Here is a 14,072-nt window from a genome sequence, read left to right as displayed (position 1 = left end):
TTGAGATTCATCTGATGGGGCATATGACGAGCTAAAGCACCCTTCTCAGATGATTTCCCTTGGTGATCTCATCAAAAAAATTTCATCCGAGTTTTGATATTCTCTAACTCATGATAACACCACTTCTAGAGCTGAATCTAAAACTCCATCTATAAATAGAGGGATATTGATCACCGAGGCAGCACTTCGGTCATGATCTGAAATGACCAACAAGAATATTGTAGAATGGCTAAGACAATCAACATGGCGAATTGGAGCCTGAGATATCAATAGATAAGAGAGTTTTTAACTCTTCAAGTATTCTAATCTTGAGCTCAATTAGCAATCTATTTTAATGCATGGTTCACCTCACAAGAGATGTGCATAAACTATATATCATTCTTTTGGTTTAGCAAGTAAGTGGGATTGGCCTCTTGATGATGCATTCATTTCATTCCTTGGGATAAGTTTTCTCCATTTTTCTAGCATCTCCAAGTATAGCCAACAGCTCCATATGAACTCCAGTAGTTCTTGGAACCAAGTGAAATGTAATTATAGAAAATAAAAGATAACAGCATAGCAAATTGTCGAGATACACCAAGTGCAAGTAGTAGATTTTCAGGCCCGTCTTGGTTTGTGCATAAGTTCGAACGAATATGTTCATAAAAAAAATTATGCAAATCTGAAAAAATATCCAACTCCTTTTTTGTTTTTCCTCCTTTCTGAACTATGATGGAAGGAAGCTTAACGAAGTGAGACCGAGTCCAAGTAATGGCTCCTCTATTTAGGAAGACAATTTTTCTAGCAGCTAAATAAAGCAACAACATAAACAGTAGCTTTGAAATTCCTGAAAAGTTAAAATGCACCTTTTTGATTCTTACTCCACTATGATCAGGTTAAACCTGTGCAAGGAGATGAGACAGTTTAATATTTGATTAAAGAGGAATAAATATTTTGAAAGACAAACTTTATTCCAATACTTTGGTTCAGATTATGCAGAAACCTAAGTCCAGCCCAGGCAGTAACAAGTAGCAGACTGATAATAATAAAAAAAAGAACAACCCAAAGAATGTTCTGAACAATGTAACATTATACCCAAGCAATCCAAATCAGTATTGTTTTTCTTTTATAAGTTTCTGAGAGAGAGAAAGACTTGAGTACGTTAGGAATTTTTCAAATTGTGTTTGGTTATAAATTTCCCTGGACTAACAACAATAATGATCAACACGCTTCTCAACCAGGAAAAAGAGAGAAAAACATCAATAGCAGCAGCATCAGCAGCAGATAGTTATAATTATTCAGATCATGTTATGGATGTTCAACTCGAGAATCCTGGTGAAACCAGTTAACTGCAAGCGTCCACTAAAATCACCAGTACATAACAAAACAGCTTTTTTGAAGATATTGCAATGATAAAACTTATAAGAGACCTTCAGAAGTACAAAAGCGTCACTTTATGCAGCTACAAAGCTGAAATGCAAAACAAGAGAAATAATATTGTGTCAAGAAGTTACACGGATTCACTTGTTCAATTATTATTTACAAGGCATTCTATATATATAACACTTAAACCTGCATTCCTGAAAAGAATACGACTGTCCATGTGATCTTGCTCTCATGTTACCACTGCAAAAGATGCACCAGAGCACTGCATTCAACACCTTCACACGTAGGCGCCCTTAATGCATGATCATATAAAAAGAATGGTATCTTTCCTTGAGATCCCACCAAGACTCTTAACAAATTCATCTTTGCAGAAGGACGGCTGTTGTAATCAAAACAAGCCACAAAGTTACAATCACCCAGAAGGTGCGGTTCGTTTCCCACCCATTCGGTGGCCGCCACGTCAGGAAGTCACCCCAGTAGTCCCTTGATGATGGAAGTTGGTTTGTTGTTGCTGTCTTTCTTCTCTGATCCTGGTCCTTGTATTTGTCACTCCATGTAGCTGCATATCTAGCATTGTGACATCACAAACAAGTCAGCTCATCCTTGTTAACCTTAGATTGCATCAAAAGGAGTTGCAAGCTGATGATAGAAGGGGTGAAAGATAATTAACCCAGAAGAACATATGCAGGATTCCTTCCTGCTGTTTCATGCTACGCTCCGTACACAGAATGTCACACTCCTCTTAGCTGAGGAGGAGAATTTGCCCAATACAGGCGTGTATCTACTGCAAACACTCAGAAAACAGCATGGATGGTAGATCAGAAGCCCGCACAAGTTTTTCATGCATCCCATCTAGGATATAATCTGGTCCAAGGAACATTTGTCTTGACATCACAGAACCACCAGGCATAAACTGAAGCAGTTCAAATGCTTTTGTTTAATTACTATAGCAATGGTTCTTGTCATGCAATAATTAATTACATGTACTTGTATAGCATCTGCGATACAAGTACATGTATAAGGTCAATATTCTGCAATGTCAGAATTGAACCCCCTATAGTGCATAAAGTTCAGTACATATGTGCAAAAAAATTGATTAACTCGCAAGCCAGCTATAGCCAGACCAATCCTGTTCCAGAAGTTAGCTAGTGGAGTCATGACATAAACTTGCATTCCAAAGTCACAGACCAACTGGTCTGATGGGCAGGATTGAAGATAAGCTATCACAATAACTGAGTCAGCAGAATAGTTAGGTTGATTAGAGTTTGTAACTCATGGCAAGATAACAATCAGAATGTTTAGGAAATGCTGCATAGGAGAACCAACCTGTCGTAGCTAGATCCAATCAATGGTATCGTGACCATCTCATCCTTGGATATCTTGAGCTTGGGTGCTTGCAAGATATACCTGAGCTCGGCAGCCTGCTTTCTAATGCTGACACTAGGATGCTTCTTCTCCAATTGCTGGTACAAAGCAATGCAGTCTCTGTGGCGATTATTAGCCTCATATGCCATCGCCAGCCAAATCTGTATCTGCAAAGTTAAACAAAACAATACCAGTGCATTAACAAATCTACCCACAAGCCTTACTTGCATAACCAAAACGAATGGGCATAAACTAAATATTACTTCAAAATACAGCCTTTCAGACCAATCTGTTTCTGCATTTCTATCGACTAAAATTTCCAAGATCCAATGCATAATCCATCAACCCTAAAACTGCAATGATTTATAGACTATACTTACTATTCATGTATCATCTACTCCAGTCTGTTAATTTGATGTATTAAACAAATTGATTAGATGCATTTACTTTCATCAATACCTCACCACCAAGGAGTGTGGGCCTCGGAATAATGGTGAGGGAAGCTTCTAGGAACTCGATTGCCCGAGCATACATTCCTTTCCCATATGCCTTCTGCCCCAACTCAAACATCAGCTTGGCCGTCTTCCTCCGCTCCGCCTGTTCTTTTGCTACCTACTCTTTCCAAGACACATAATAGCATGAACTGACTATAAAATACCACTAATGATCATAAACAAGAATCGGATTTTTTTTTTTTTTGATGGTAATTTGGCAGATAAAATAAGAACAGTTCTAGTGAAAGATTTCCTCTTCTTAGGGTTTTCGTAAATTATATAAAAAACTAATGCTTTTAATTTAAAAACCTAACCTTTTCGAGCTCTCGGCGGACCCTTTTTCTCTTCTCCTCCTCCGTCTCCTCGTCTCCGGTCCCCTCCCCGGCTTCGGACCTTTGCAATTCCTCGGCCCTCGTCTCCAGCTCCTTCATCTCCTCCAAATCCTTCAGCCGGCTCCGGAGCTCCTCCTCCCAGTCGTCTTCTTCCCCACCCCCGCCGTTGCCGTTGCCGCCGCCGCCCCAGGCTGAGCTGGATGCGGCCACCGTGGAGTTCTTGGGGCTTCTCCGCCGAAGGGCCAACCGCGCCACCTCTCCGGCCATGTCCGGGGGGTCGTGGAAGCTCTTGGCGTGGATGGCGGCGGAGAGCAAGGGGCCGGGGGGCGGGTCTCGCCTCGCCGCGCGGCAGGCCGCCGCCTCGGGGTGCCAGGCCTTGGCGGCGCGGTCTGCCATGGCGGTCCGATGGGAGCTGGCCTCCACGAGGAGCGCGAGGTTGCCGACGAGAACGGCGGCGGCCATGGCGTCGGATCTCGAGAGGCTCGGGATGAGAGCGGAGGACCAGCGGACGGCCAATCCGCGAGATATTTTCCTATTTCGGGACGGTGGAAAGAGATGGAAGCAGCGGACGTGTCACGGCCTGAGGCCGTTAACCCTCTTGTTTGTGCTTGAGTGCAAAGCACCGTTGCTTCACGGAATCGTTGCAGGCCGTCTAATTTGCCTTCACGAATACTTAAAAAAAAAAAAAAACTCTATTGGTCGTGATTAATAGTTTGCATAAATGATATATTTGATTTATTTGATAGAAAAGATTTTTGATGGATAGTTATAATCACGTAAAACTCTTCACTTAATCTTATATACTCTCATTTCCATTGTTTGCAAGTAAATAAATATCTACTACAAAAATATTTTACAAACAAAATAGAAACAACTAGTCGGCCACTCCAATAATACCCTATGGGCTGGTGATGGAGAGTTCTTTCCGGTACTTTAGGATATTTTATTTTTAAATTTTATTGGGTGTACCGTACTCGTCAGATATGATCTACCCATCTTAACAAAAAATAAAAAAAATAAAAAAAAAACAAGTAGTCCACTTTCCAAATCTTATCTTGCACATCGATGAAGTTTAAAAAAGTGAGGGTAGAGATGCATAACCCATATTTGATAAGTATTATCATAAAGATGATGCAAATTCAATTATTGACATAAAAAACCTTTTGTGATTTGTTAGATTATTTAATAACTTATATACTCTATTATCATGACATGGAGACATCTCATTATGCAACCTATTGTAAACAAAAGAAAAAGAAAAAAATATAGGAGAGGTTACTAAGGTAGTGAACATGTGTTAATTTTTTTTAATCGGTATTGCTGCACACAATAGGTCCAATAAATCATCAAAATATTTTTATTTTGATGCAAATAGTACTTTTTACAAGTGTTCAATAAGTAATGCGAGCAAAAAATTAGTATAGATTTTGACAATAATTCTTTTCTATAATATTTGCTTAAAAATATTTTTTTATAAAAACATAACTGATTTTTTCTCAATAAACTATCAAACTTCTTATCCTCTTTTCGTTTCAATTTGGACAAATAATATATTTGACTTCAATTGAAACAAGCTGTGTTTTCATAGGGATCAATGGTCCAACTAGTCCTTTATATGCTTGGTCAAGACCACCTTTTTTAAGAGACAAGATAGTATAATAATCTTCGTTCTTAATTCTCAATCAAAGCTTTGAATTGGATTGTTACTAGATTTTTTAAAGAAAAAAAAAAGGAGCTAAAAAGTGGGTTGGGGTTGGATTACTAAATCTAGACAATTTGGATTCTCTCAATAGATCTTCAGAATCATACTATAATCTGCTCAAGTTCAAATTAGCCAAATTAAAACCATATTACATATATTTCCTTAAGTTCAAACTTGGTTGCAATTTGTTTTATAGAATTTATAGCTCCTATCTCTGTGTACGCGTGGAAATAGCAGCAGGAGTAGAAGTAAAAAAACGCCGTTCTTCCTTTTGCGCGTGTGAAGGCTGGCTCTGACCGAGTCAGACCTTGTCGTGGCACCGACTTTCCCTCTGCTTTTGACCGACGCGCTCGCAGATTTATCGTGCTCTTTGGACTCTCATCAGAATGCCATCACCCATACCGCGTATCGGATAACGTGAGCCAAACGGACATAATAATTAGCAATTAAGGCACGGAATTCATAATCATAGGCCTAGATTTAAGGGTGGTAGTAGCTAGTGATTCTCAGACAGCTGATATCTCAGTTTCTTATGCTAAGTTGGGAGTTGCATAGGTGGATCTTCCATATACGCGCGAATTCTGCAGGTCAGCCCTATTATTTTGAATGATGGCTCGGCCATAGTAGTAGGCTGGATTCAAGAGGGCCCGAGCAAGATGGGAGGACTACTCTCTGATTTGAGATATCTAGATAATAAGGAGGGATGAAGAGACCTTCTAGACCCGATATATAGTTAAAGAAGTTAACGGGGCCGCAAATTAGATAGTCACTTATGTGACTGGCCATTTGAACGGCATTCTTTAGACCCATAAGGAGAGTTGTCTGGAACTTTTCGTGATATTTTGTTTTTAGATTTTATTCGATATACCGTATTTCATGTAGTATAATATGCCGACTCTATTTATAAATAATAATAATAATAATAATAAATAATAATAACAATAAATTGCTATCACTCATAGTCATACCGCGGATGAGGTGAGCCCAGCGGACATAATAATTAGCAATTAAGCTGCAGTGAAACAGGGGAGACGAAGGGGGATAAAAAGGGGAAAAAAAGGAAAGGGGGATCTGGAAGTCGCCGCGGCGCGGATCGATCGGGATTTCTTCTGGGCTTCCGGTGGGCGATCCGATCTGGATTCTCGTGCCTCCGTGCCGGGAGAATCGCCGCCGCCGTGGAGACTCCGTGGATGAAATCGTCGCACGGTGTCGATTTGTCCCATTTCTCGCTTGAAAAAAGACAGACAAGAGGTCAAGGCCTCTGTTTCTGAGGGACAACAAATTCGACCTGTTCCGATGATGTCCGAGGGTGGCTGCGACTATAATTACAAGAAGACGGATGATATCTGCAACGATGTTTGCGGCAAGGCAACCTTTTTTTTCCCCTCCTTCTGTTGAGTATCAATACTACAATTCAATTTTTAGTTCCAAAATTATTTCATTTTTTCACAAATATCTAAAATACTTCCTTTTTTTAGTTTCCCTGTTTATTGTGAAATTTTTTAGTTTACCTAGATGGCATCATTCTCTGAAATGCTGTATTTTTTGTGATTTAGTTAATAATTTATCCTCGGTTATTGATTTTAATCTGGTTTTCTTTTTTTTTTTTGTTTTTGTTTCTCTGCAAGTTAGTGAAATATCATGTGGATATTGATATTATATTTAGCATTTACACAGAACTGCTATTCCTTGCTTTTATATTCAGTATTTTTGAAAAAAAAACAAATTTTTATTTCCAAAAGCTCTAGAGATTCTACAAACAATTTAGCAAACAAAAAGGGTTTCATCATACATGTCGTTCGCTCTAGTTTTTTTTTCTTTTTCTTTTTCTTCTTGGGTCTTTGAAAACAAAGCCAGAAAACAAAATCAACACCAAGCAGGTTCTAAATTGCATTCTTAAAATGTATGCAGAAAATCTCTTCCAAACAATGGAAATTCGTCTCATTTTGGTGCACTGATTCAGAAGTTATAGCCTAATTTATTGTTCCCATAGGATGTTTGTTTAGTTACTTATGGAAGACATCAACTGCTCATCTGAATTGTTTTTGATGGGAATTTGTATTGGATTGCTTTTTCATCTGCTGATTTTTTTGTCGATTTTTCTCTGACAGGTGACGAGGGCTGCACGGGCGATATCGAGGCTCCGATGTGCCCTGCGAGACTTGGACTTCAAGATTTTAATCCTACTCTTCGTGGTGCTCCCCACTGTTATATACACTATCTACGTACATGGCCAGAAGATCACCTACTTTCTTCGGCCCCTGTGGGAGTCTCCTCGGAAACCATTCAATGAGATCCCCCACTATTACCATGAGAATGTCTCCATGGAGACCCTCTGCAAGCTCCACGGCTGGAGGGTCCGTGAGACCCCACGCCGGGTCTATGATGCTGTGTTATTCAGCAATGAGCTTGACATGCTCACCATTAGGTGGAATGAGTTGTACCCTTATGTATCAGAATTTGTTCTTCTCGAGTCCAATTCCACATTCACAGGCATTAAGAAGCCCCTCTTGTTTGCGAAGAATCGGGAACATTTCAAGTTTGCTGAGCCCCGGCTCACTTATGGTGCTGTTGGTGGTAGATTTGTGAAGGGGGAGAACCCTTTTGTGGAGGAGGCATATCAGAGAGTTGCGTTGGATCAGCTCATTCGGATAGCAGGCATTGCTGATGATGATTTGTTGATCATGTCTGATGTTGATGAGATCCCAAGTGGCCACACAATTGACCTCCTGAGATGGTGTGATGACATTCCTGAGAAGCTCCATCTCCGGCTACGGAACTACCTCTACTCCTTTGAGTTCTTCCTGGATAACAAGTGCTGGAGGGCTTCGGTGCACAGGTTTCGAGTTGGGAAGACGAGATATGCCCATTACCGCCAGACTGATGACATACTCACCGATTCAGGGTGGCACTGCAGCTTTTGCTTCCGCTATATCAGTGAATTTGTGTTTAAGATGAGGGCCTACAGCCATGTGGATCGTGTGAGATTTGCTTATTATTTGAACCCATCAAGGATTCAGGATGTGATATGCCGGGGAGCAGACCTTTTTGATATGCTTCCGGAGGAGTATACTTTCAGGGAAATTATAGCGAAGTTGGGGGCGATACCCCATTCATATTCAGCAGTTCATCTTCCTGGGTATCTCCTTCAGAATATTGACAAGTACAAATATCTTCTTCCTGGGAACTGCAAAAGAGAACCAGGGTGATAAGCATCAAAAACCGTTCTTGAATATTACAAGAAAGATTTCTTCAAAGTTGATGATGGTGATATTGCGCGTGTTCTCAACATGAACATCTGACTTGGAAGAATCTTATTGAGGGAGGTTGGCAGGAAGAGACGAGTTCTTTCATCTACATGTGAAAGTATATTTGAAAATTCTTAGTTTCTAGTCATGTTTCTAGAGGCAAATTCATTTGCCAAAGGAGTCTGTTCTGGGACTATAGCCACCATGGGAAGTTTTACGTCTCTTCTTCCCTTATTGGTATGTAATCACACCCTGATAGTTGGAGGATGCATATAAAGTGATGTTTGAAATGCTTTCCGTGCTGGAAATTTTTTGTACTAATTTAATTATGTACTATTTCTTCAATTTACTGACATGCTTCCATTGACTACTCTCAATTGGTTATCGAACTGCTTTTTTTGATAGTTCTGGTGTATTGATTAAAGAAATATCTTTTGACAACCTTTAATTTATTGTCATCGTTTATAGTTACTTTTGTTGGACATATAGGGGAGCCCTTGTTACTGAAGTACCACAACATTTTCAAGCAATTGTTCTGAGCTTTTTACTGGTTAAAACAGTATGAGATATTAGTTTGTTTGTGAATAATATTCTCATATGCAAGTATATTGATGATGTCATGCATGCAAGTTCAAACTACACCCTAGGATATGCCACAAGAAAGATGAACTCCTTTTGAAAACTAATCCTTTTTCCTGTTAATTTTATTTTGATGTAATAGGAGTATGAGTCATGCTTCTGCATGCATAGTAGCTTAATTAAATATAACTAGAAGACACGGCACTTATTCCAATAGAAGGTTAAGGTACTTCCACAAATAGAAGTGAGGTCTAATACTATTGCTGAACTGAATGCATCTTATTGCTTGGAGTCGAACTGGGAATGGTATTACATGCCTATATATCTTTTTGATATATTTTTAAGTTTCTTAAAATTATGAAATATGGATGTGGTATTCATATCCTTAAGATACGAATATGTAGGTCTTGTATTCTTAAGATATGTTTGACTGCAACAATATAGTGCCATGTGTCTAATTTTCTTATTTAGTTTGGTCAAGAAATTTACATCTTGACTAGTACGTAGTTTCTTTTGGGGGATAAGGAAGAAAGTATCTTTTGAAGGGGGTTCCCCATCCTTGAAGTGATGGTTGGGGGTGCTTGGATGGCCGAACAACTTATCCTCAGGATAAGGCTTATATAGAGTTACATATGAGGAGATAAATGCCCAAAAGGAAAAAACATTGAGATAGGAGGCCCTTCCTTGCACACAATCCCCAAAAAAGGGGATTATCCATTCAGTCTGAAAGTTGCTTTATCTCGTTCTCCTCTTTCCTCAATTTTATGACCCTAAAACTTCTCTAATTAGAGAAGTTTCTTTCTAGCCAATGCTAACATTTTGCAAGCATCAGCCATATAAGGAATATCCATCGGACAACTTGTGCAGGCATCCACTCAGGCCTCTTAGGAAGTTGCAGTCCCCCTCAAAGCATGCATTTTCTCCTCTCCTTTTTTGATCTATTATCAGGGCATCAGTAATAGGGCATCATCCTTTTTATATTGATGGTTGGATGAATCTGGGCGAAGTTGCAGCCCCCCTCAAAGCAAACATTCTCTCCTCTCCTTTTTTATCTATTATCAGGGCATCAGTATCAGGGCATCATCCTTTTTATATTGATGGTTGGATGAATCTGGGCAATTGTGGAGAGGGAGCTCAAAATTTTGAGAGGGAGGAGGACTTTCTTGCCATGTTCTAATCCTCTCATAGCTTTCGGAGCAGATGGACAAGATGAACAGGACATGGGTGAAACTTGTTTATCACATGGCTAGCCTATATCAATCTAAAAAAATTCTGCTAGAAATTATATTTGGATGCATCATCACTAGATCCATCTAGTTCTTAAGACCAAAATGCAATGAGTTGAAGTTATGGTGGAACTAGGATCGAAGCTTACACGGTTAATATGATGTTTCATAAATTTGAGGTGAGGATATGGTGGAATGGGTGCTTTAAGCAGAACAAATCAATAGAAACAAGAAATTGCAGAGGAACTGATGGTTTTGCTGGTCTGGTGCATCCTCTTGGGGATGATATCCATGGTTCCCATGGATGGAGAGGATTGTGGAAGGAGTATCATGGTCACACTTTGTGACCAATGAATGCAAATAATGATAGATACTGTAGCACAAGTTGCTGAGGCTTCTTGCACATGCTGTAGCACCAGACTGGTTTGTAACCCAGGAAATGATTGACAAATAAAATGCACTCTAATGAACTCCATATGTGAACTTGGATAGGACTATACTAGTAAAGTGAATGTAACTCAGCTTTAGTGCTCATATGTTGCACCAATGTAAATGTTAAACTTCTTTTTTTCTATGGAAATATTTTACCTTATTCAACCATTTGTTGACGATTACCAACATCACAGACTTTCTTTCTCCAGAGCTATTCCAATGGTTTAAAAAAAAAATGTTTGCATATAAAGAGGTCCGTGATCATGAAATACTATGATTATTGGCCTTGGACAATATGCTTATCAACTGGTCTAGGATATGATCCTTCTCCACTGGCTGGAATGATTTGACTTGGTACCAAATTCACAAACTGGAGGAAAAAGAAATCGCTGATGCAGTAGATTGATTTACTTATTATTAAATCTACAACCATTTGCTTGCTTATCTTCATCTATATATTGGAGAACCTCCTTAACTCAAGGGCCCAAATTTCTGGTACTGATGCCTTGAAATGAATGACTTTTACTATCTTATAATCCCAGCTTGTAACCCCAGACTAAGATCTTTGGGTTCTGAGGAAACACTAGAGGCCAATTCACCGGGGGAAGCCCCATTCTAAACCTTTCTTGTCATTCATAAAAGAGGTTACCCTTGTATAGTGACCATCCAAACTTTTCCAGAAAGGTGCAAAATTTTTCAGTTAAACTGCAGCAGATGGAACAGAGATTGGAACATACTCTGTAGAATACAGAGACCCTCTCTTTCTACGAGGTGCACCAGCTACCAAGCTGTTCCTCTATCAGATTCAGTCCTGGCATGGCTCATGAAACTAATGGAGCTGGCTTCCAATCTCTATCTTGAATTATAGTCAATATATGTTGGCAGTCTGAGTTAGTACAGGGAAAGTTTTCTGTGATTATTCAAGTCTCTGATCTACTTTCTTCTAGTGGTCACTAGATCACATACGTGGCATCGACCATGGCGTCGGTCGGTGCTTTCCTTCAAAGCTTGGCGGTCCGGCGAATATGAAAAAGATACTTCTAATTGAGGATGAAGATGAAAATGGACGCTCCATATGCAAGAATTCTCCGAGCTGCTTGACACAGACAAAAGTTAGAGAATAAGATGCACTTCTTATCTTCAAGGAATAAATTCCATATGCTTGGTCTATAAAAAGAGGGAGATGGGAGCTCAGAAACCAAACTGGCCTCAACTCTTCTAAAACTAGCTTCAAGTAGGAGGTTGCAAAGTCTGTACAATGTCTCTCAGGAGCCGCCGCCACCCACATCAATACCAGGAGAGCAGGTCTTCCTCAGAGGATGATTACTGCGCCTACGTGACGAAAATAGAGAGGAAGACGAGCATGGTTGAAGGGCCCTACTTCCCCCATCTTCAGACTGTGTTCAAGCAGAAGGAAGTCCATGAGGAGGAGGAGAAGTCCCAGCCTGGGCTGTTCGGCCGGCCGAGGCAGAAGGAGTGGTTTGAAGAGAAGGAGACATATGAAGTCTCTAAGACCTAGGACATGGCCTTGCAAGGAGGAGAGTGCATCAGGTGCAATCAGTTGGTGGCTGTCAAGGAAGCTTAAGCATTATCTATAGTTATGTGGTGATAGACATGCTATGGCTTTGCACCTTTATAAAATAAATCTCTGGCTCTTCTGTTCTGCATCCTATCCATTTGAATAATACTGTAGTTCTCTAGTATCAATGAAGGTATAGTTCCATATTTTAGCCTAAAACTTTCACTCTTATATATCTTTATTCGAGTTTCTCAGGTAGATGTTTGAGAAGTCTATGACAACCCTGCAAAATCAACCATGAGCATTCCAAAAAATTGATCCAAGCCATCGACCTTGTTCTATAACATCTAAAATATCTACGTGTTAACAATCATTAGTGCAAGTTATCTATCAATGCATCAAGTGGATGCAGGATGGATGGTGTAAATAATACAAATATGTTAAGAGGCATGAATCCGGTCTATTGATTATAATGACCTCTCGAAATATATGTTCGCTAAAACTTAACATGTAAATCATATGAAAAAATCATATCGAGCCATCGAAGTTTTCAACTAAATAACCATCACGAGTTCTGGTTATAGGTACACTAAATGTTGTGGATCATTATCAATGGTGCAGATTGTCATTTTAGAACATCCATAGTTGATTTTGCACCTCTGTATTAAGGCTTGAATATGTTCAATAATGTAGACCGGTATGCCTCATCTGAAAATTCTTAAAACTTCATTCAACTTAGATAAGTTATTTAATAACAAAGGACGCAATTTAACCAATGCAGATAATTGTAATGGAGCTTCACAGCAGGTTTCTCAGTTATTGGATGTTAATAGTTAAGAAAATTATCTTTTCTGCAATTAAAAAAAAAGTTGAGAGCTTATCAAGCCTTATATAAATGCATGCTGGTTTATGGATCCCATATATTATAAAGAAAAAAAAAATCTATGGAGGTCTTTTTTTTTTTTTTGCCCTTTCTAGTGGATTTGGGGTGGAGAAGGATTAGATTGATACAGGCCTTACTTAAATAGACGTTGTAATCTATGATCTTATAAGAAATCCAGCCTAGTTCTGTTGGATTTTCCAAACATGTCCTAAAGAAAAAAAGAAATTTGGACCAAAAATAAGACCCTTCGGATGGTATAACCCCTTCCTCCTTGGACGAGAGGCAGGGGTTCGGTTCCATAGATCATCGTCCGCCGCTTTAACCCTTGTAAACACTGCAAGGTCTAGAGTTATGGGTGGGGTTAGGGCCCTCAAAAAAGAAGAAGCAAATAAGATGCCAGGAATTCAGTTGATGTTGAATTCTCAAGCAATCATGGTTCAAACATCCATCTCCAGGCCCTCCCAGCACTAAAGTATTAGTCCTCAGTGGGCTTCTTTAATAGACCTTTGGCCTGCTTACATAACATTTACAGCTTCTCAATTTCATATATCATGTTATTTTTATCCCATTGATTGGTTTTGGTTTGCAAAAATTCAAGAAGAAAAATGAACTAAACTGAAGAACATGTATGGCTAAGCATTTCTGTTTCTGAAATTTGTTTATAGCATCTCAATTAGAGGTTCTGGCAGCAAAGATATATATAGCTTTCATAAAAGAATGAAAATCAAAACCAAATGGCCAGCAAAAATTTTATACAAATAATACCTCCAACATCAGCCCTACTTACAGACCGCTATTTTTTATAAAAAAAATTATTGCTTTTTATATATATTTGTTTTACAAATTCTTTATAAATAATTTCTGAAAACTCTTCTTTTTTAATAAAAGTTGGGAGGCTTTGTCATTCTCTTCATTAAAAAAGAAAAA

The 14,072-nt window shown here is 39.1% G+C and overlaps 2 protein-coding genes across 8 annotated transcripts; one reads left to right on the top strand and one right to left on the bottom strand.

Moving 5' to 3' along the window:
* Nucleotides 1-1,450: 1,450 nt before the first annotated feature.
* LOC103719821 (Tetratricopeptide repeat (TPR)-like superfamily protein) lies at nt 1,451-4,143 on the bottom strand. 5 transcript variants are annotated; one of them, XR_015974784.2, is made up of 4 exons: nt 3,539-4,143; nt 3,178-3,342; nt 2,036-2,897; nt 1,451-1,932 (listed from the first exon to the last, which is right to left on the bottom strand). XR_015974784.2 is itself a non-coding variant. In XM_008809234.5 (4 exons), exons 1-4 carry the CDS (start codon nt 4,016-4,018, stop codon nt 1,725-1,727), a joined length of 1,059 nt encoding a protein of 352 aa, XP_008807456.3. In that variant the 5' UTR covers nt 4,019-4,135; the 3' UTR covers nt 1,451-1,724. The 5 variants fall into 5 exon arrangements, 3 of the variants coding, with proteins under 3 accessions (XP_008807456.3, XP_008807457.3, XP_088570781.1); XR_015974785.2 differs by having other exon boundaries at nt 3,190-3,342; nt 3,539-4,139; XM_008809234.5 differs by having other exon boundaries at nt 2,692-2,897; nt 3,539-4,135.
* Nucleotides 4,144-6,224: 2,081 nt separating this feature from the next.
* On the top strand, nt 6,225-12,481 carry LOC103719823 (uncharacterized). Of its 3 annotated transcripts, none has more exons than XM_088714127.1 (2): nt 6,225-6,651; nt 7,370-8,814. In XM_088714127.1, the coding sequence occupies exons 1-2, from the start codon at nt 6,598-6,600 to the stop codon at nt 8,465-8,467; spliced, it is 1,152 nt and encodes a 383-aa protein (XP_088570253.1). In that variant the 5' UTR covers nt 6,225-6,597; the 3' UTR covers nt 8,468-8,814. The 3 variants fall into 3 exon arrangements, with proteins under 3 accessions (XP_088570253.1, XP_008807461.2, XP_038987351.2); XM_008809239.4 differs by having other exon boundaries at nt 6,230-6,626; nt 7,370-12,481; XM_039131423.2 differs by having other exon boundaries at nt 6,283-6,621.
* Nucleotides 12,482-14,072: the final 1,591 nt, after the last annotated feature.

The sequence above is a fragment of the Phoenix dactylifera genome, chromosome 18, assembly GCF_051530095.1.
Source record: "Phoenix dactylifera cultivar Ajwa chromosome 18, Ajwa_hap1_PhDact_Kaust_v1.1, whole genome shotgun sequence".
Taxonomy (NCBI): Eukaryota; Viridiplantae; Streptophyta; class Magnoliopsida; order Arecales; family Arecaceae; genus Phoenix; species Phoenix dactylifera.
The sequence above is the reverse complement of the archived record's forward strand: the minus strand, read 5'-3'. Positions and strand labels throughout refer to the sequence as shown.

What these genes read in the sequence shown, in the direction of transcription:
- LOC103719821 (XM_008809234.5), bottom strand. Translation starts at nt 4,018, where the DNA reads ATGGCCGCCGCCGTTCTCGTCGGCAACCTCGCGCTCCTCGTGGAGGCC. An exon ending in GTGGTGAGGTATTGATGAAA is followed by an intron (nt 2,898 to 3,177) that starts GTAAATGCATCT and finishes TTAACTTTGCAG; the next exon opens with ATACAGATTTGGCTGGCGAT. An exon ending in ATTGGATCTAGCTACGACAG is followed by an intron (nt 1,933 to 2,691) that starts GTTGGTTCTCCT and finishes TCACAATGCTAG; the next exon opens with ATATGCAGCTACATGGAGTG.
- LOC103719823 (XM_008809239.4), top strand. Translation starts at nt 6,555, where the DNA reads ATGATGTCCGAGGGTGGCTGCGACTATAATTACAAGAAGACGGATGAT. An exon ending in GCAACGATGTTTGCGGCAAG is followed by an intron (nt 6,627 to 7,369) that starts GCAACCTTTTTT and finishes TTTCTCTGACAG; the next exon opens with GTGACGAGGGCTGCACGGGC.